Below are 21,483 nucleotides of genomic sequence, written 5' to 3'. Positions count from 1 at the left end.
CATATACGTTAGCAGCTGTAATTGACGATATCGAAATGCGGCTGAGGTGAATATGAGTCGCATGCCACTGTATCTGGTATCGCTGCTGCTGCTGTTACCACGTGAATATGTTGTGGTAATACGTGATATGCTGAGTTGGGTTGTTGCGCATCCCTGCGATGTGACGCTTTGGAAATGCTTTCTGTTTTGCTGGTGTTGCAGATTCTTTCGTTTACTGCTTCGATGTGAACGAAATTGGAGAGCAAATATTTGTTCTACAGTGGATGTGAATGAGTTCTTTGAGGTTATAATCTGTTTAACCCTTAGCTGCTTCCGTTTGCGATAGCGTTGATAGAGTTTTTATCACCGTAGCCAAAGCGTTCTATAACTAAGATCGACGACGATGCGATTTAGTAAGGGATTACACAATCTTATGCAAGGAAGAAGCTGAGGAGAAGGTGATGAAGAAGGTGGGGTTGAAAATGGAGGTTGTGGTTCTTTCACCAAAAGCTATTACGCCAGCAGAACTTTAGAAGCGAGAAGAGGCAGAAGAGGATAAGGAGGAAAATGATGATGAAAAGGAAGAAGAAGAAGAAGAAGAAAGAAGAAATGGGAAATGAAGAAGAAGTGAATGAAGATGATGTGCTTGCAGAAGCAAATGTTGAGAAAGGGAATGGTGTTTCGATAATTAGCTGCTGAATCCTTCTTCAATTTTTGATTTCAGGAAGAAAATCAAAACAAAACGTTGATAGTGTCGTAACGGGCTTTTTCTTCGTTTCAGCTCCTTTCATCTTCTATTTAAAAAACATTCATTCTAAGCCTTTCGAATTTCTTTGTCGAATCCATCTTCTTCTTCTTCTTCCTCTTCTTCTTCTTCTTCTTCTTCTTTCTCATTATCGATGCATTTATCTGTCAGATACAACAATCCCTTTTCATCTTTATCACTTTCAAGCTCATTTACACTCCTCTTCTCATCCTTCTTCTCTCTCTTCCCCTCCTTCTCACCACCCACCCGAATCCCCAGGTTAGCCGCATACGCTGCAAAGTTCAGAAGGATGCTCTGTGGCTCAAACACATCCCTCGTCGCTTACACGCAGCTGATTGCAAACACACCTGCATTGCCCAATCTGCTTTTCCCGAGAATCGCACATGTGATAGGCAGTGAGAAGGAAGAAATGGAAAAAGAAGGAGAGGAAGAAGACATGTTTGATAAAAAGGCAGAGCTTGGGCTAGTCATGTCGAAGGACTTCTGTGTGAGTGAAGAGGTGTCTGTGGCAGAAGATGAAGGAGTGAGTGGTTTTGGAGGAGTTCCAACCAGAACAGAAGGGGAAGACAATTGTGCGTGTGGCAAGGAAGAAAAAGAAGTGGCAAATGTTGAGTAGGCTGTGGTATTTTGAGTATTCGGACGAGCAGATGAAAGTGCACTATCGAATAAGCAAAATTTCTGATGAACTTCATTTCTCTTTCCCTTCCCTCGTCCCTCCTCCTTCTTTCTATTGCTGCCTGTTCTTGTATTGTGTCGAAAGAGTCGATTTGCGATGTGCAAAATACGTCTTTCTTGTTCGTCTGCATCTTCACCTTTGCCTTTTCCCGTTGTCTCCCTTTATTCTGCGCCGCATTCATCTTGCCACTGTACTCCGCTCTCTTTGCCTCTTTCATTTGATCGCGCACTCCTCGCTCTTTGCTCCTTGGCGGATTCAAAAAGTGAGTGGATTATTGCGATGTGCTGGCAGTACCTTCCCCTTCCCACTCCCATTTCTCTTCTCATTTCCGTTCATCTCATTAGGAGAGCTTGTGTACTGAAGAAGAACGAGCTCTTTAAGAAGAGCAAGATGTACCGCTGTAGAAGAGGAAAGCCGTTCAAATGTTTAACCTGAAATCCAACAGAACACATCGACAGTGATGATTATGAAGAGAATAAAGAAAAAGGAGGAGGATGGGAAGAAGACGATGACAAAGAAGAAGATGATGATACAATGGATGCAGTTGCAGATACCCCAAGCACAATCGTCGGAGCCAACAGTGATGCAGAAACAGAAGACGATGTGTCATCAAAGAAAGAGCGAAGCGTGGCTAACTCAAAAGTGGTAGAAACTGGAGTGTTTGAGGTGCTTATCTCAGAGAAGCAAGCTGTTGATGAGTGCATGCGTGTTATTGACGTGGTTGTTTGAGTGATGGCGGGTACAGGGAAGATGAGGGCAGTGGCTGAGACAAATGAAAAGGCGGATAATGTGAATGAAGGAAAAGCAGATATAGAAGAAGAAGAAGAAGAAGGAGGAGGAGGAGGAGGAGGAGGAGGAGGAGGAGGAGGAGATGGAGAAGAAGAAGAAGAAGAAGGTGAAGAAGAAAAATATGAAGAAGAAAAAGGTGAAGAAGAAGAAGACGACGAAGAAGAAGATGAAGTTGAGAAATGTGAAATCAGTCGTCGATATTTATGATGTTGGGAATATTTTGTATGAAGTAGTTGATTGTTCCAAATATTCTATTCAATGAGTTGATTTCATATATGGTAAAACAATCGTAATCACAATATTTGTGGAAGTCTGACCGAAATTAATTGATGAAAAATGACATCCTCAGTTTATTAACTTTCTTTTTGCAATTGTTCTGCCCTTCACTTAGAAACAAAAAAACGAAGATATTTCTTAATTTCCATTCCCTTCCATTTTCATCTTCCATTCAGATCACAAAATCATCATTAAATATCAATTTCTTCCTTTTCTTCATCTTTCCCATTCTCTTCCATAAAATATTCTTCCTCTCTCAGAAAAGATACCCCTCTTCCATTTGAATATTTCACAATATTTCTCCTCTTCTTGCTCACTTTAACACTCTTTTCTTTCTCTTCAAGATCCATTTTTCCAATCAACAATAATCACCTTCTTCATCATCCTCAGCCACTTCTCTATATATTTACTATATTATCTTCTCCAAATCTCCACTTGCTCTTCCCCACCCCTTTGCCTCAGAATTTCTTCCTTTCAAAAGCCCCTCTTGAAGCAATGACATTCAAAAAAACACTCAACTCCCACCCCCTGCCACAAAAATCAAACTTCCATCACTTGTATGTGCCATATATCTCCTGGGCCTGGTGTTGATGAGATAAACATCAAACATTGATTTGTGTGGTTGAGAATATTATAAAAGGAGATGATCATGGCAAAAACAGAAAAAACACCTCTGGACATCCATCACAATGTGTACGGCCTGAAAAGACCCTCCAGTGAAATGCACGATGTATTTTGTGGAGATGCATTCCATGCTGAATTCAACCATTCTGAGACTGAAATGAAGAGATTGAATTTTTGAATGATGATGGCCGTGGAAATGAAGCTGTTTGGCAAAAAACAGTCGAAGGGCAGTTTGGTCTTTATTTATCTTTTTATATGAATATTAACCTGTTGACTGTTTTTGTGTTGTTTTCAGGGCAGGAGGTGGAAATGGATGAAAATGAGAAAAAGCGGGATATCTCGTTGTGCAAGAATGATAATCGAGTTGGGAGAGTAGATTCATATGAAAAGTACCCAGGGTGAAGGGATTGGAAGGAAATTGGAGATGATATTTTTGCAAAAAATAGTTTTTGGATATTGAGTGTGGAATTGAAAAGAAAACACAAGTTTCACATTTTTCAGAAGCGCAAGAAATTTAAGAAGTTAGAAGCGAAAATGCTATTGGGAAAGATGACAAAACAGCTGATAAATCTGTTGAAATTCTATTGATTTCATTTTATATTTGAAGATTGAAGCTTAAAAATTTATTTTGTTCATTTTCTCTAACATCATAAAACTAGTTTTTTATGAAAAATTGATTGATTGAGTGTTATTAATTATTGTTATCATGTTATATTTACGACTGAACAATTATTATGTTCTGTTTTTTTCAGTATTGAAATTTCGTGAATAATTTTTTATGTTTTTTTTGAAAACAAGTAATAAAAACTATAAGAAACAAATTAAAATCAACAAATAATTAATAACAATAATATATTAAACTATATTCTCATGCAACTTTAAATAAAAATTTTCTTATCAACCACACCCTTAATGAAAAAATATTTTGATCAAACGTCGGAATTTTTTATGATATCAAAAAAAATCACCCATATAAGTGAATATAATTATAACAAGAACTTTGACAATGATTGCTTTCAAGCTGTAAAAAGAATTGAAACCTCTTGCTTTGGATATTTAAAAGCAAATGTTTTGAATGAGATTGCCGAATATTTGAATTTGTTATCAAAAAATAATGTAAATGGTTGCTATATTTTTGAGTGAAATAATTATTAAAATTTCCTGACAAATAAATCTTTTAATCACTAAATTGTTATTTTTCAACAAAATATCTCAATATTTCATTTATCTTTATCAACACATTATTTCTTCATTAACTTGAATTAACTTAATTCACATTTTCATAAACTTCTTTTATTTCAAATGGTTTTGTCAACTTGTTGAACTTTTTAAAAAAATTATAAAAAATCACTAAGATGAAAATTTTTTGCAATAATGATTCTTATCATTTTTATTTTGATAAATAAATTTTAACCTTTGATTGAAACAAATTCAATTCTTGAAAATTGGAATAATAAAAAACTTCAAATATTTTATTTAGCAAATGAAAATCAATAACAAAATTGCAATTATTATTATCAAAATAACAAAAGTATTCATCAAAAGAAAGATAAAGCAACGCTTTTTTTTCTTTGTTAAACGCAAATAACAAAAAACTTTCACACACTTGAAATCCTCAATTTAGGTTCAACTTTTCCCCTAAACCAAACTATTTCTCAGTTGAATAAAAGTGTTTTTCCTCTTTTATTTGGAAAAGTTAATCATTTCGCACTATTTGAAATGGATTTCTAAAATTTTTTATTTTGACAAAAAATTATCTTTTCAAAAAACTATCAAAATAAAGAAATCCATCGAATTAGCTGTTTCACTCCGTTATCTATTTTTTTCAAAATGAATCATATTGTGAAATAATTCAACTGTCATGATAAAAGTTATTTCTTTAAATTTCATAATGGTAAGATTTAACTTCAATGCAAATGTTTCAGGTCAATAATTGCATAGCTCAAAAAATGAGTGAAAACAAGAAGATGCAAAATGAAAATGAAGCTAATTTGATTCCCACAAAAAAAGAATTTCGAAGTTGCATTGAAGATTTTTATGTTTATATCGCAATGATAGCTTGTTTGATTTCTTTTTTCGTTCTTCTTCGAAATTTCATTGACTTTTAATCTTTTTTGGAACATGTGCAACTTGAAATCTTTGTCGAACAAAGTGACAAAGAAGATGAGCTGACACCAAAAGTCAAAAAAAAAAAAGATAAGTTCCAAAATCGTTTTCGAAGCTTGACTATGTGAAAAAGTTAAAGAAGATTGCTTTGAAGGCAACAGTGTCGTTGAAAGCTTTGTTATCAACAGAAGAAAAAACAGCAGTTTATCCAGAAAATCATGTGGAAAATCAATATCACTCTCTGCTATTACAGAAAGTGAAGAAATTTCCAAAGATGCTGATCGCTTAAAAAGGGACATATTTCGCGTCAATGACATGTAGGAAGAGTGCATCATTCCTTGTGGAAAAATTTTCAAATGCTTCACAACAGAACAAAGCGAGTGAGAAGAAGACAACGATGAAGAAAAAGACTCATGTGAATATGACAATCCATGTATTGAGATCTCGCAATGACAGGACACATTTTCCATTTGAAAAAAGATGAAAATCGATGAATCATAAACAGAAAAAACTGATTACTGTTACAACGAGCAATCAAAAAAAGAGTATTTGATATTTGGTACCTTTTAAACAAACATCATTTCTTTGCTTTTTCCACTTAAACAAAAAGAAATCAGTATTTTTCATGGGTATTCCACAAATGGACTTCAAGCCTCCAGTTTGAAGAAAACTGAAAATGAAGTTTTTCTATGCTTCATGTTCATTTTGGAAGAGAGAAAAGAAGAATAAAATGAAATAATCAATTAGGTTTGACAAGAAGAGAAGAGTTCCTTTGATGTGCGAATCGTTGAGGAGAATTTTTGTAAAAGAAAAGACAATCAGAAAAAGTGTCTTTTCAAAATAATGAACAACATTAAAAAATTTTCGCAAACCTAGAAAACTGACAAAAATCGGAAGAAATACAGAACGGCTGAATTTATAGAGCAAGAGCGGAGGAAAAATCAAATGGAGGATCATTTCTTTTGTCTCAAAATGCTGGAGGAAGAATTAGCTCAAAAGAAATCACAAGAAGAACAACACCTGCAAAGGTTCATGCTTGTCGAAGGAGAGATGTTCGAGATGAAAAAGGATAAGTTAAATGAAAGCATTCAAGAAGAGGTTTATTAAGGATAAACCGTAAAGAAAGGAAAATATTTCAAATTAATAAAGATAAATATTACAAATCCAAAAAAAAGAAATTGATGGCTTTCGTTTGAGAAACATTGCAACGAAGAATCAAAAACAAATGGAAGATGATAATGAGTGCGATGCTGATACATGTGATATTGCAGATGACGATGAAGATGAGGGAGAAAAATGTTACGGTTCACAGAGATATGATGATATGTCTGAAATGGATAAAAAGCAGAATTTGTATCTTGACAAAACAAATGATCGTCCAACACTTTTGGGTTCTGCATTAAAGAATAACGACTGAAACAAAATGGACAAGTACATGAATGAATCAAGAGTTTATGAAGCATCAACATTTAAAAAAAACATCCATGGATTTTGCGTTTGTATAATTTCTTTGCAGAATCCCTTGATTTCAAACCTTTTCCAGTGGAAATCGAGTGTGTTCGTGGTTTTCTTAGATTTCTCGCTTATGAATGCAGATATTGCGTGTGGTCTATCCAATCTGTGGTTAGCCCTTCGTTGAAAAGAATTCAATGAAAAATGTTCAATAAACTGATTGACAGTGTTTTGGATTATGAAATAAACAAAACTATAATGGAATTGAGAAGGGATAAATCATTGAAACATAGAGGAGAAGGGAAACAACCTCTTGTGACGTTTGATGTGAAGTTTTTGATTGAAAGTATTCCAGATTGTATTGAAGGGAAGGAAGAGGAAGCATCATTATTCTTATTTGCTCTTCATGTTGGAGCAAGAGCAATACCTTGTGGAAATGTGAGGTTGTGTGACATTAGAAAAGTTGTGAAAGAGGATGAAGGAAGTGTGTTTGTTAATGTTATATTGATGAGGTGCAAAGGATCATCAAATTGGAATCATCCTGTGACATTAGAGAAATTATCTGAGGAAAACAAATCTTTTGATGCTGTTTTTTGGTTAAGAAAGTCTATTCTGAACTAATTATGTTCGAATATATATGATGAGAAGAAGTGGCCTGTGAAGGAAAATGGAGATAAACTGTTTAAGCTGGATGGAACGAAAGAGATGAGAACAAGGTTGAAAAAAAAGACTACCATTTGCAGGCTTTCCTCCAGATGAACCTGAATTTCATTTCATTCGTAGTAATGTTTTGTGTTCAGCTGTTATAAAAGTTGGAGGAAACAAGGAAGAAAGAGCGGCTGTGTTGGAAATATGTTTTTTCATGACAGGTGGATTCCATTCTCTCAATCTGAGATGACATATGAAAAACGAGTTGCGACAAGAATAATAATAGCAACCCAAAATATCATTGGAAATTAGAAAGAAAAAAGTCAGTTGAAGATAAGAGAATGTTAACAATAAAAAATTTTCATGGGTTCAAATTGTTATTAAACAAATGGAAAGAAGATATTCTTTTCGTATCATTTTTTCATTGCATTTTGAAGAAATTGACGAAAGAGAGAAGGAATTCGCAATTCAACAGATACGTGCATGTACTTGTTTCACGGAGCTCTTTCTCAATATTCAGAAGAAGAACCTGTTTTGGAGTTGAAAGCGAAATTGAAATATCTTCCATCATTGGAGAAGAGTTAATCAAACTCACATTTTCAAATATTATCAAATGCACGTAGTGAAATTGCGAGGAAAGATATTCTATTAATTTTGAAATCTGATCTATCAAAATTGAGTGAAATGGTTGAAATGTTTAGGAGTTTTATGAAAGAAAGAAATATTATTGAGAGAGAAGTGAAAACGAAAAATATTCATTTAATAAATATAAGTTAGACGTAAATGAAATTTGAGAAAAAAATAAAGATTCAATACCGATAAAGAAGAATTAAAAAGTTGACAAAAGAAGAAAACGATATTTAGAAAAAAAGAAAGAAGGAAAAAATAAAGTTGAGTGGAGTGAAATTTGTGAACTTTTTGAAAACAAAACAAATTCAGATTATTACGATAGATGGAGAAATTTCATGAAAAAAGAAAAAAGAGAAGAAAAAGAAAAATGAAATCAACGAATTTGGATATTATTTGTCATATTTGATATTTTCTTTTGATTTTATTATCATTTTTTCTGATTCCTTTTTTTTTCTTTTAAATGTTATCACAGTTGCAAATTTCAAATTAAATAAAAAAGTGTGTGATTTTTTTGAGAAAAAATTAATAACAATATCCCTTCACGAGATATCCTTTTTTCAATAACAAGCATTTCAATGAATGAAATCGTATTTTCAATAAAACAAATGAAGAAAAGACTTCGAAACTTTTCATTATTAATATTATCATTTTTGTTTTTGTTTTCAATAACTTTTTCTAGCATTAATACACTGTTTTTGAACTAGATAAAAAAAGATGTTTCTATGGATATATTTTAAAATGACAAAAAATTATAAAAAATATTATATTTTATCAATGTCATTTGTTATGGTTAAATAAAGAATTGAGAAATGCAACTTTTATTAAGGATGTCAAACTATTCCTTTGATTGAAAAAAGACATATGAAAAACAAAAACATATGATGTTCAAAAAAATATAGGTTTGAGGAAATTCTCACTATTTAATTTGATTGCATCCCTTTTTGACCAACCAAACTGGATGTATTCAAAACTCGTTATGCTCCGCACCCGGAAAAGGAGACATGACTTTGCAAAGAATAATACTGAGAACAACAACAAAAAAAATCTGTTGACTTTAGTTTCACATTCTTTTTGCGAAATTATACAAAAATATAGTTGAGTTTTTGTTGAAATCAAACGTATTTTCAAAAATATGTTGTTTTCTTTCCAAAAAGATTGATCATATGGATCTCGTACCATAAACACAAAACACATAGTTTTGCAAATGCTGTTTTCTTTTTTTTTTTTTTTTAACTTCTTCTGGAAAAGTGACAACAAAAACGGATACAGAGAGTTATATACATTGGGGAAAGTGTGATTTGTTTTTCTTTATCCTTTTCTTTCATCGAGATATTTTTCATCCTCACATTTTTTCCTGTACGGAAACAAACAAACGATTTTTTTTTCCTTATTAGATAACTCAATTTGCAACATCATTGATGTTTCGATGACAATTATTGATGAATCAATTGTATTAATTGCAAAAGTGTAATGAAAAAAAGTTTGTTTTCATTATTGTTTCATTTTTTCAATTTTAAGTTTTATTTTGTATTTTTTATTTCAAATATTTGTTCATTACCATACATATCATCATATTCGTCAATAAAAAAAACTTGAAAATATTTTTATTCGTTCAATTTTGATAAATTTTTAATAAACTTTTTTTTATTTACCCCAACTCGTTGATCTTTAAATTTTTTGTTGATCTTTTCTGTCTATTTTATCATTTTTTATTTTTTTCAACTGTTTAAACAACATTATATATTTTTAATTTCTTTCAAATGTTTATCACTTGCGACTTGCTATTTATGCTTAATGCAGTCTGTTAACTCAAGTGGAAGTGCATGAAAGCAGAAGCATCATAGTTCAGCTGGGATGAATGGACGAAAGGCAGGAGAAAAGGAGGGTGGGCAGGTGTGCAAACGTTGTTGTTCAACAACAATGAATTTTGTGAGTTTTAAATATTTATTATTTTTTTGAAATAATTGAATTTGAAATGTTATTCATTATAACGTGTATTGATTTATATGTGATGTGAAAAATATTTAATGTCGATTTATTTTGATTTCTTTCTTGTATCAAACTGTCCACACTTCTTGTTATTCTCTTTCCATTTCCTTTTAATGTAATGCAAATATCTTCAGCATAATATTCAGCATATTCATCATCTTCTTCTCTTTACCATTTATTCATTCTTTTTCGTTTTATTGTCTTCCTTTCATTTATGGAGGCTGAGGCTGAGGCTGTGGAGGATGCAGAAGAGGATGAAGAAAGGTTTGTGTTATTATTCTTTTCAATGTGTAATTTTTCTATTTATGTTTGTTTCTCTCTCTTTTTCATTTTTCCTTTGTCAATCATCTGCTTTATATGATCATGGATGTTTCTCCATAATCGAAATGAGAACACTTTGTTAATTTCTAAAACTGTCTTATTTTCTTCTTCATTCATTTTCTTCACAATTGCATCATCTTCATCTTTCCATTTTTTGCTGCAAACATTGTTCTTTTCATCTCTTTTTCTGTTTTAAAATGTAAATGTTTTTTCTTCATCTATTTCTTTTTCTGAATTTTCTTTCTCTCTCTCTCTCTTTCTCTTCAATATTATCTTTTTCTTTCACCTGATTGTCTTCTTTTGTTCTTCTTTTCTCGTATTTCCCAACTTTAACTTTTGATTCCCTTTCTTCCGCTAATGCTGTGAATTCTGCTGCTGCTTCTTCTGCGGTCGTTTTATTGTTGTGTTGCTGTTCCTTCAAATCCATTCGGGTGCAGAAGACAGCAGAAGATGCGCAATATGTGAAGGTTTGTTTTTCTTCATTATATTTTTTCATAGTTTGATATTTTTTTTTCATATATTCTTTCAATTCTTCATACTTTTCGCACATCATCCATGATCCGTCTTGAATGTATCTTGTCATTTTTGCCTCTGTTATTCTTTCTGTTTCAAAGTATGTTTGCATTCTTTCTTTCACTCTTTCACAAAATTCTTTATATGGATCTTTTTTTCTTTCTTCTATGTTCTTAAAAAATTTATCATGAAACGCTTCAAGACCAATCAGGGTCCTATCCATTTCTGGCTGTGCTCCTTCTTCCTCCTCCGACAAAAGCCTCGACGATACAAGTACTCTCCTCGCAACCTTCTCTATATTACCCATCTGTGTGAGCCTGTATAGCACCCATCCAGTAATAAGTGCAGTGCTTTCAATAACTGCCTTTTTAGCTTTTTCGTAGCTCCCGCACTTGATGACTGGGGAGCTGATGAATCCACTTCTAAGTGAGTGGAAGCAATAAAGGCGTGAAGATACCAGGCCCTTTCCGCCTTCATCTTGAATCTCTCACGCATGCTATCTGAGGAGATTGGTCGAAGTTTCTCAGACATATCAACTTCATCTTTGTGCAACAACAATTCTGAGAACTTGAATCCAACTCTTCCTTTTTAATATTTGCTGAGCCAGTACACAGCGTCCCCTTCTTTCTCTTCTTCTTCTATTCCTTCCACTGTGACCTCTTGGTCCCAATGTGAAGATCTTTTCGTTCTTGTGTATCTCAAAGTGCACAATAATTTTCCGTTTTCTTCTGACTTCTTCACTCGCGCGATGTCTTCCAGCTTAACACTGGATAAGGTGATGGACCTTGCTCCGGTTTGCACTGGGACCAGATAGAGGGATGCTTCCATTTTTTTTTTTTTTTTCATGTTCAAATGTAATTTTAATGATTAATAATAATTCATCGAGATTATTCTGCAAAAAAAATCTGTTTCAAATCTTATAAGATGGAATGATAGTTAATGTTAAATTCGTTTATACAAATAAAAAATTTCTTTTTCGAATTTCATAATTTTCAATTAAGTTCGAAATCAAATTATTAATTTGGTTAAATATTTAAATAATTTTTTCATTTCAACAAAAAAAATAGTCACACTTTTTTTGATGAGTGTAATAAAGAAAAAGTGATAATGTTTTTTTCTTGTAATAATATTTTTGATAATATTATTTCGTTTTAAAAATATACAATTGTCACATTTTATCAACATTAATATTTTTTTTAACAATTTAATTCAAAGTTGAGTCACAAATCTTTGTTTGTAAAAAATGTTTTTTCCTTATAAATCAACTCTTTTAAAAATCTGAGATTGAAGAATAATCAGCATCTTACTTCAATAGTTTCATTTTTCAGGAGAAACATTTGCACAATATTCATTTTTTCCTTGCTTTTCATTTTCTTTGGAATATTTCATCGCCAGTCTTTGCTCATGATTCAATATCTTATTTTCATTAATTCACCTGTTTATTTCTATGTCTTCTCGGTTAAACTTCTTTTTTCAGTGTGTCGTCTTCAATTCTCGTTCATTGAATTCTAGATGAGCATTTCATGATTGGGTTAGTCTCTTTTTTTCTCTCATTTTTTTTATAAGCAGTGAACGATGTGACATCAAATTGCATCTTTCCATCCAACATATCTGAAATGGATTTCAAAAATTGATCTGCATATGAAACAATGTTGCAATCTCCTTTGAAATGTTTGTTTTTTGAAAACAAAATGCAAGCTTGAAGAACAGATTCATTTTTCACTTTCGGAATATTTTTATGTTGAATAAATTTTCTGTCTGTCTTTTGATGTTGTTTTGAAACGTTTGAATAAGGATAGCAGAAACGACTGCAACAAAGCATTTTTAATTGAAGATTAAAAAAATTATTGTTTCAATAAGGCTTTCAACCTTCCATTCGATTTGACCAATCATCATGTTGTTTAACGACTCCGGATTCCAAAAATCGATATATTATTGATTGTTGCTTTCCAAAACATCACTTGGAATGTTTGTTCTATTTTCGATGATTGAAGCTTTGGAAGTCCTATTGAGGTATTTTTCCTCAGTAGGACCTCCAAATATCCATTTTGCTATAATTGAAGTGGTTTCTTACACGCTTTCCCTTTTGTGAGGACAATCCCCAAATTTAAGCATAGTGGAACACAAAAAACTGGAGCGAAAGGAATGAAAGCCAAAAAGCTTTTGGGGATAGCCTGCTTGTTTTACCCTCTTCTGCAGTTGACCCTCATGGAGCCTTTGTTTTATCAACATAACCGCTCCCAAGCGAAATCTCCAAGGTCCCATTTATCATATTGAGTTTGAGTCAGACAGAATTCTTGCACCAAGTATTCTTCGAACCACCATATGAAATTCAAGCTGCTTTTTGAACAAATGTCCCCCTCCAGGGTAACGCAATGATCGTCCATTCAATACCCTTTTCACATTCCAGATTTATTGTGACTTGAACGAATGTTGAATTTACTTTTGAATAAACTCTCACAATGTCTTGTCGTCTGATATGAGAACATGTGTGCGCTCTGGCTCGTGTTGAAAGTGCAAAAATGAAAAGAAATGCTTCTCTGTGTTTTTCCACAACCCAGTTTGGATAACACTTGAGAATCCACTCCAAATCTGAAACAATAAGTCTTTTTTTTTGCTACTTCATTTCTTCATCTTTTTCATTTAATAATGCAGATCTTCTTTTTCTTTCTTTTTTCAACTCCACATATTTTATCACCTCACACATCACACGATTCATATTCCAGTGAATTTTTGATTCAAAAATCTCTTTTGTTCCAAAAAGAATTATTTGAAAAATTCATTTCTCAGCACTTTTCTGAAATAACTTTCTCTTGAATCCTTCAAACATAAAACGAGTGAAAATAAACAATTGTTCTATTTTTGTTCAGCAGTCTATTAATCAGTCTTTCTCACATTTTTTTATTTTATGTTCATCAAAATGGAGAAAATTATTCAAAGCATTTATCGTTATATATAATTAATTAATAGAAAATTCAACTCCCCTGACTTTGAATGATGAAGAAAAAGACAATTCAGATGTTATTTGGATTGAAAAAGAAATAGAAAATGAAAAGGAGATAGAAGATGAAAGATATAATTTCGGTGCAAAGAAAATAGTTGTACCTAAATTTCGAAAAAGAAAGGAAAAACAGAAAAGAACAATTAATAGTTCCTTTATCCGTGGAACTTTTGGAAAATGCAAAAGTTGTGAATAACATTGAAAAAGAAATTGATGATGAAAATGCGCAATTCTTATCTAGAATTGCATTTAAGAAGACAGAGAAAGAGAAGAAACTCAGTGGAAAGAAGAAAGTGTTGAAGATGAAAGAGTGGTGGAGTGAGTTCTTTGAAAAAGCGGAACAGAAATGTTCTCCAGATGATTTCAATGATGAATATTCTTTGAAGAAGAGAAGAAAAAACTGACTTGAAGGTTTGATTGATATTCTTTTGTCATTTTTTCTTTCATCACTTTTATGTGTAAATATCAAAGAAATTTTTTTTTACAGCAATTTCATGAACACAATGATAAGCATAAATTCTTCCTTTTCAATTGCATAAATATGATCAATTTGTTGATAAATTTATAAACCAAACAAATTTCAATAGAGAATTTTTGTTTCGCAATTTCCTTTTATGAATCAACAAAAATTCTTAAATTAATTATTTGACAATGTTTTTAAAAGAGTTAGTTAGTTTTTAAAAATTTGTTGAGGAATAGAAACATTTTTAAAAAACTTATAATCAATTTTTTTCAAAAACTCAAATTTTTTTGAAAAATATCTTCATTTTTCGCATGACGAGTAAATGAATAACTTTTAAAATGCATATTTATTAATTCCATTCATTTCGGTGTTTCAAAAACATTCACAATAAAAATTCCAAAAATATTGTACCCCATAACCACTTCACATCAAATATTAACTCTGATCAAAATACCATAAATAAATAAAACTTTGACATTTTCATTTTTTTGTTCAAACAAGAAATTAAACTTCATTTTGTGCTTATAAAGGTTTGCTTTTGAAATAGAATTTCTTTTCAAATTTTTTCTTCACATTTTCTTTCCTTTGAAATAGAATTTTCAAGATACTTCGTTAATTGTTCTTCAAAGCATAAGACCAAGAATGATAAGCTTTGGTGAAGTTTCAAAACATGAAAATGAGGTTTCTCAATATTTCTTCCTTTTGTTATTTGCTTTTCTTTGAATAACAAAACAGCCAAATTGAAAAGAAGTTGTTTAATTCTCATTGAACTGCAAACTTTCATGCAAACTCCTTATGAAAACTTCTTCTTCGAATTGTTTTTCCTTCTTTGCTCTTCTTCATTTGTGCTTATTACCATGGCTATTTATAAGTCAGCTAATGAAGTTGTCGAAGAAGTCAAAAAAGAAGAAGAATGTGATAAAAAAGAGGAAGAAAATGAAGAAGAAGAAGAAGGAGGTGGTGGTGGATGGGGATGAGAAGGAGGAAAAGAAGTAGTAGTAGTAGTTTTTGTTGTTGTTGTAGTTGTAGTTGTAGTTGTTGTTGTTGTTGTTGTTGTTGAAGATAGATGAAGAATGAATTGATATAGCACGAATCGCTGAAAAAGGATCTTTTCGGCTTGTCATCGATTTTCTCCTCTCTTCTTCTTCTTCTTCTGTTTCCTTTCTTTTTTTTGACTGAATAAATTCAATTTCCGAAAAGTTAGAAATAGAAAAAGCGCTTTTGATTTAAACATTTTCACAATAATCAGAAATATCTACCGATAATGCACCAGAATAAAAAATCTTCACTTTAAGAAAATGAAATAATCCATGATAACTTGTGACGGTATCCTCGTATCCTTCTTCTTCTATCTTTTCGAATATCTTCCTTTTCGTTTCCTTTCTTTGCTCTTCTTCCATTTCATCATCCATCTTTTCTTCCAATCGATTTGAAACATTCTCAAAGAATTGCAAGAAACCACATACTCTATCAATATTCAACGTTGGTTGCTGCATTTCCTCAAAAACAGCATCAACAGCTCCGCCTTTCAGAAGCCCTTCAACGTTCACAGTTCTATTTTCTGCTGCTTTTTCAAATGCAACAACGCATTGATTTCTAATTACTCCATTATTCCCTTTTGCTGCTCGATACACCCAAGCAATTCCACCAATAAGTCCAGCAAATTCTTCGTTCTTCAATCGACAACAGCCAAAATAAAACTCTAATGTTTGGAGCCATCTCATCAACACAAGCTCTTCTTTCATTTCTTTTCCCATTTCCTCTTCTTTCTCTTTCTTCCAATCCACGCATTTCGCAAACTCTTCCAGTTCTTTTCCCACCTCTCTGGCAAAATGCAGTTCATTCACAATCTCTCCATTCAAGCAATCGTCAATAAAAAGTTGGTCGTTCAAGAACTGCCAAGCAGATTGATAGCCAAGCCGTGTCAGATTTCTGTGTTCTTGATGATATTTGATGATTTCTTTGATATCACTTAGATAAAGTTTTTGTTCGACAAACTTTAAAATAAATAAGTATAAAATTGATGGCTTCAAAAAGGAAATTGAATTTCACACACATTTTCCCCAATGCTGCACAATGCTAACAAAGCCATTTCCGCTTCTTCCTGGACTTCTTTGCTCTCCTCTTTCTTCAATGCAGCTTTCAGAAGGCAAGTCACACATGCATAAGGCAGTCTTGAAATAGTCCTATCATTCAAATAAAGATAGCATTCGCAGATCTCAGTCAGAAGCTTTTCATTCTTTTCATCTTTTTTTCCCTCTTCTTCAGCAATCATCTTCTTAAATCTTTCGTTCAATGTTGAATATTCAAATTCTTCAATCCAAATTCTTTTCAATGCTTTGCAAAATCCAGCATGCTTCAGTAGCAAAATTGCATTTCCCAATTGCAGTTTCTTTTCCTCAATCAATTTGTCCATTTTGTTAAACATTCTTGTTGTGAAAACTGATTTGAATTCTTCAACATTCATTTCATCAATAATTTCATTCATTTCCCCGATTTTCTGTTTCTGCTCGCTTTCTGGGCAATGCTCCAGTTCAGAAAACATTTCTTCCAAAATTATACAAACACATCATTAAAAGTGCCTTCAATCAGCAATAAAAATTCACAAACTCGAAAACTTATCTCTGAGGGATAGATTCTGAACAAAATTATCGGACATGCATTCATTGCGCATTTTCGTTCTGTCAATTATTAGAAAAGATCAATTTGCCGCAAAATTTTAAATGAAAAACAGAAAAACAAACAGAAAAACAAACATTGTTGATAATTGACAAAATCAAAATATAATTGTCAAACTCATTTCTTTTGCTTAGCCAAAATCTGTGTTTAAAAAGAAATCACAAAGAAGCTGCAATATTGGTCGTATTTAGCCAAATACGAAAGAGTTTAATTTCTGTCTGATCGAACCAACAATAATTCATTTCATGGAAATGGATTGAATTTCGATGAATAGTTGAACTTATCGAAAAATATACCACATGCCTAGAATTGAATATTAAAAAAAATTCCATTTCAACATTTTGAGCAATATGAAGAAGAGGAGAAAAGACTTTGAAAAGAACTTTTCAAAAAAGTGACAAAAAAGCAACAATTTGCACATTAAACTGTGCATTTAAACGTTGTTGCAGATTAAAATTCAAACATATATATTTCACTTATTTCCCTCACATTAAGAGTTTTCTGGAAGCTTTCCTTATCAGAAATGATTTTTTCTGTTATTTCAAAATGTTTGCTTGTTTCCGTGAATGTTTCAGTTTTAATGTGTTGAGTTTAGTAATAAACAAGGGATAATTTTATTATTTGTTCGTTTTTTGAGTGGGCTAGTAAAACTGAATGAAAATTGATGGAGGGAATCAAGCTTTCAACAATTCGCAGGTTTTTGATGATTGGGCGCATGATTATTGAACGCATAAGAGAATTTATTAAGGCAACAATGGGCAACATTGTTAATCGAGCATTGAAAGAGATTTTTTTCCGAAAGTCTTTGAGGCTGAGAGAAGATAAAAGAGTTCTGAAAGGAGAAGATTTATGCAATATGCGGAACCAAGCGTGTGCAGAATTTTAAGTTCATTTCAACACATTTATCGTTTTATGGTGTTACCTCTGATGTGTATTTTTCCGAAAAGACACTTGTTGCATTTTATTGAAAGTCATCATTTGGGTTGTTTTGATAATTGTTGTTGATTCAACGATTTCTGTGTGGATTTCGAGGCAAACCTTGAAACCACATGGAAGAAGAAGAAACAAATCAAAAAGACAGAACAGATAACGATAGAAATGTTTGATCAAATAAATGTGTGTAATCCAATTTATTGTTGCATTTGCAAAGGTTTTTTTTTTTTTTGAATAATAATCAAAAGAAAAGGAAGAAAGAAATCAAAATAAATAAAAATAAATTGAACTTTTTCGTTTATATTTATATATTTTCACTTTTTCCCCCCTTTTTCTTTCTGTTTTGGTGTAATATTAATGTTCTTTTGACTTTTGCCATTAAAAAATAAATGGCTGGGAAGAAATGATAAAAGGCAGACTGCTTCAATCAGAAGGGTGAAAAGACGTGCATTTTTTTGAAAAATGGTATTGCCTCATTTTTGAATTGCATTATATCGTTGGATTTCTTATTTTTCTTTTTCTTTTTCTTTTTTTAATTAACTGACTTTTGCAAATTTTTTTTATTTTTTCACTCAAATCTAATTCTTGAAACAAATCCTCATCAATTCCATTCACGAAAGTTTCCAGTTACTTGTGAAAGCATTCACGCACAATTTATTTATTTCCCTGAGCTTCTGGCAGCATCTTCATTTGAATGAATCTTTTCCTCCTTTCCTTCAACCAGCACAGTCTAGTCGCTTGAATAACGTTAAATAACATTCCATTGATGTTGAAAAGCTTTTGGATGAAGAAAAGTGACATTAAACAGAATGGAAAGACTGCTTCAGTGAGGAGAGTTTGCTGACAGATGCGAAGGGGGAGAAGAGGGAGAAGAGGAAGAAGAAGAAGAAGAAGAAGAAGAAGAAGAAGAAGAAGAAGAAGAAGAAGAAGAAGAAGAAGAAGAAGAAGAAGAAGAAGAAGAAGAAGAAGAAGAAGAAGAAGAAGAAGAAGAAGAAGAAGAAGAAGAAGAAGAAGAAGAAGAAGAAGAAGAAGAAGAAGAAGAAGAAGAAGAAGGAGGAGGAGAAATTGAATCATCAATTGTTATTATCATTGTGGAAGAAGAAGAAGAAGAAGAAGAATTATCTAAGCAATAATTCTTCACTTTATCTGCACTCACATTTTCCTTCTTCAAAAGCTGTAGAAGAAGAGGATGAGGTCTTTTAGCTACTTCAGATGAGAGAGGAAGAGAAGAAGAAGAATTCAATGAAGAATTAATAGAAGAAGAATTATTGTTAATATTATTATTAATAGAAGAAGAAGAAGAAGATAGAGGAGGAGGAGGAGGAGGAACAAGAAGAAGAAGAAGAAGAAGAAGAAGAAGAAGAAGAAGAAGAAGAAGAAGAATAAGAAGAAGAAGAAGAAGAAGAAGAATTTGAACAAGATATAGAAGAAGAAATAGATGAAATGATGATGATGATGATGATGATGATGACTTCATATAATTTGCAGAATGAGAAGGATGTTGTGATTCAAGTGATGACAGAAAGCCAATCAATGAAGTCTCATCTCCTTCTGCTTTATCCACTTTTCTGGCTTTTATGCTTCTTCCTTTTCTTCTCCTTCTTTTTCTTCTCCTTCTCTTCTCTTTTCTTCCTCTTCTTTCCTCTTCTTTCCTCTTCTTCCTCTCATTTCTTTTCTTCTCCTCCTTTTCCTTTCCTTCTCCATCATCATCTTCTTTTTTTCATCATCTTCATCACATTCTTTTTCTGTTTCTTTCTCTTTCTTCTCTTTCTTCTTCCTTTCTTTCATTCTTTCCTCTCCTTCCTCCTCTTCATCCTCCTCCACTTCTTCTTCTTCTGTTTTCCTTTTTTTTTTTTTCTGACTTTTCAAATACAATTTCCGAAAAATCAGAATAGAAAAAGCGCTTTTGATTTAAACATATACAAAATAATCAGAAATTTTCAACAAGAGTGCACGATAATATCGTATGTTAAAAATATTTAATGTTTCATAAAAGCTGGTGAGAGTATCTTCGTATCCTTCTTCCTCCATCTTATCAAAAACCTTCCTTTTTGTTGCCTTTATTTTTGCTTCTTCCATTTCGTTATCCGTCTTTTCTTTCAATCTTTCCGAAACATACAAAAAGAATTTAAAGCATTCATATACCACACCTTCATTCAACGTTGGACGCTGTATCCCCTCCAAGACAGCATCAGCAGCACCACTTTTCACCAAGTCATCAGTTTTCACAAGTTCTCTTCCTGCTGCATTTCTCAAGGAGTAAATGCATTGATCGCAAAGTTCTTTGTGATTATCCTTTGCTGCTCGAAATACTCTAACTATGCTTCTGAAAAGACTGACATATTCTTTATTCTCTAATTTGAAATTGAGGAAATAAATGTTCGATGTTTCGAGCCATCTCATCAATGCAAATTCTTCTTTCGCTTCTTCTTTGTTCATTTCCTCTTTTTTCTTCTTCCAATTCACATTTCTTGTAAGTGCTTCCAGTTCTCTTGATGCTTCTCCTTTAAAATTCATCTCATTCACAATAGAAACATCCAAGCTGACATCACGGTAGAATCTGCTTATCAAAAATTGCCAAGCAGACTGATACGCAAGTTTTGTGAGATTTCTGTGTTTCTGCTGATGTTTGATGATTTCTGTAATTTCCTTCAAATATTTTTCTTTCCAAAAAAACTAATTAGAAAAAAGAAAAATATGCAAAAACATCAAAAATGAAAAAGAAGTGCTCACACATAACGATCATCAATGCAACTCAAACACAATAAAGCCATTTCCACTTCCTTTTGAACTTCCACTGTTTCCTCTTTCTTTAATGCAGCTTTCAGAAGGCAAGGAACACAAATTGAGGCCAATTCATTTGAAGTATCATCATCATTCAGCAAAAGATAGCATTCGCAAATATCAATCTTCAACTTTTCATTCTTTTTTCCCTTCTTCTTCTCAATTTCATATATAATTATCTTCTCAAATCTTTTGTTCAGTGAAGAATATTTAAATTCGCATATCCAAATTCTTTTCAGCACATTGTAATATCCAGCATGCTTCAGTAGCAAAATTGAATTTTCTATCGTTAAATTGTTTTCTTCAATCATTTTGTCCATTTTATCAAACAGATCTGCCTTAAAAATGGATCCGAATTCTTCTTTTTCCATCTCTTCAACAAGTCCATTCATTTCACGAATTTTCTGTTTTTGTTCATCTTCATTGTAATGTTCAAGTTCAGAAAACAACTCTTCAGAATAAAAAGAAAGCAAAGTGTTTAATATTTATAAAAAAAAATAAAAAATTGAACAAACTCAAAAACTTTTCTCTTGTGGGAATCTTTCGAATCTCATCGATATGCTTATCATCTATGCACAACGTCATTCTGCTAATAGCAAAAAAACGTAATATTTATCGAGCAAACATTTGCACAAAATGAACAATCGATAATTTCAAACATGTTTTATTATCTTGCAAAACGAAAAGGTGGCAACCACAAAAACAATTGTCTGACTTTAAAAAATTAGTGAAAAAATGAATATTCACCGATGCAAATGATCTCGACTGGAAAAGGTCAGAAATGCAAATTGTTTTGTTTCTGTTTGATCAAACCATCGAAAATAATGATTCTTTAATGGATTTCGAATTTTGAG

At 32.2% G+C, this 21,483-nt stretch overlaps 6 protein-coding genes across 6 annotated transcripts; 3 read left to right on the top strand and 3 right to left on the bottom strand.

The window, feature by feature from the left end:
• Positions 1 to 546: 546 nt before the first annotated feature.
• MONOS_7121 (uncharacterized protein) lies at positions 547 to 1,361 on the top strand (the record flags this gene model as incomplete). Its single annotated transcript, XM_067877424.1, has 2 exons — positions 547 to 655; positions 799 to 1,361. 2 exons carry the CDS (start codon positions 547 to 549, stop codon positions 1,359 to 1,361), a joined length of 672 nt encoding a protein of 223 aa, XP_067723323.1.
• A 594-nt stretch (positions 1,362 to 1,955) lies between these two features.
• MONOS_7122 (uncharacterized protein) lies at positions 1,956 to 2,150 on the top strand (the record flags this gene model as incomplete). Its single annotated transcript, XM_067877425.1, has 1 exon — positions 1,956 to 2,150. The coding sequence occupies one exon, from the start codon at positions 1,956 to 1,958 to the stop codon at positions 2,148 to 2,150; it is 195 nt and encodes a 64-aa protein (XP_067723322.1).
• A 21-nt stretch (positions 2,151 to 2,171) lies between these two features.
• Positions 2,172 to 2,417, top strand: MONOS_7123 (uncharacterized protein; the record flags this gene model as incomplete). The annotated part of the gene is made up of 1 exon (XM_067877426.1): positions 2,172 to 2,417. The coding sequence occupies one exon, from the start codon at positions 2,172 to 2,174 to the stop codon at positions 2,415 to 2,417; it is 246 nt and encodes an 81-aa protein (XP_067723321.1).
• Positions 2,418 to 10,470: 8,053 nt separating this feature from the next.
• Positions 10,471 to 11,597, bottom strand: MONOS_7124 (uncharacterized protein; the record flags this gene model as incomplete). Its single annotated transcript, XM_067877427.1, has 2 exons — positions 10,471 to 11,191; positions 11,380 to 11,597. The coding sequence occupies 2 exons, from the start codon at positions 11,595 to 11,597 to the stop codon at positions 10,471 to 10,473; spliced, it is 939 nt and encodes a 312-aa protein (XP_067723320.1).
• Positions 11,598 to 14,555: 2,958 nt separating this feature from the next.
• On the bottom strand, positions 14,556 to 16,907 carry MONOS_7125 (uncharacterized protein; the record flags this gene model as incomplete). The annotated part of the gene is made up of 3 exons (XM_067877428.1): positions 14,556 to 16,230; positions 16,290 to 16,780; positions 16,844 to 16,907. The coding sequence occupies 3 exons, from the start codon at positions 16,905 to 16,907 to the stop codon at positions 15,460 to 15,462; spliced, it is 1,326 nt and encodes a 441-aa protein (XP_067723319.1). The 3' UTR covers positions 14,556 to 15,459.
• A 2,513-nt stretch (positions 16,908 to 19,420) lies between these two features.
• On the bottom strand, positions 19,421 to 21,434 carry MONOS_7127 (uncharacterized protein; the record flags this gene model as incomplete). Its single annotated transcript, XM_067877429.1, has 5 exons — positions 21,289 to 21,434; positions 21,145 to 21,215; positions 20,581 to 21,080; positions 19,965 to 20,521; positions 19,421 to 19,706 (listed from the first exon to the last, which is right to left on the bottom strand). Exons 2-5 carry the CDS (start codon positions 21,212 to 21,214, stop codon positions 19,421 to 19,423), a joined length of 1,413 nt encoding a protein of 470 aa, XP_067723318.1. The 5' UTR covers position 21,215; positions 21,289 to 21,434.
• Between the last annotated feature and the right edge of the window lie 49 nt (positions 21,435 to 21,483).

Source organism: Monocercomonoides exilis (genome assembly GCF_001643675.1).
Source record: "Monocercomonoides exilis strain PA203 chromosome Unknown scaffold38-1042076, whole genome shotgun sequence".
Lineage (NCBI taxonomy): Eukaryota > Preaxostyla > Oxymonadida > Polymastigidae > Monocercomonoides > Monocercomonoides exilis.
The sequence above is the reverse complement of the archived record's forward strand: the minus strand, read 5'-3'. Positions and strand labels throughout refer to the sequence as shown.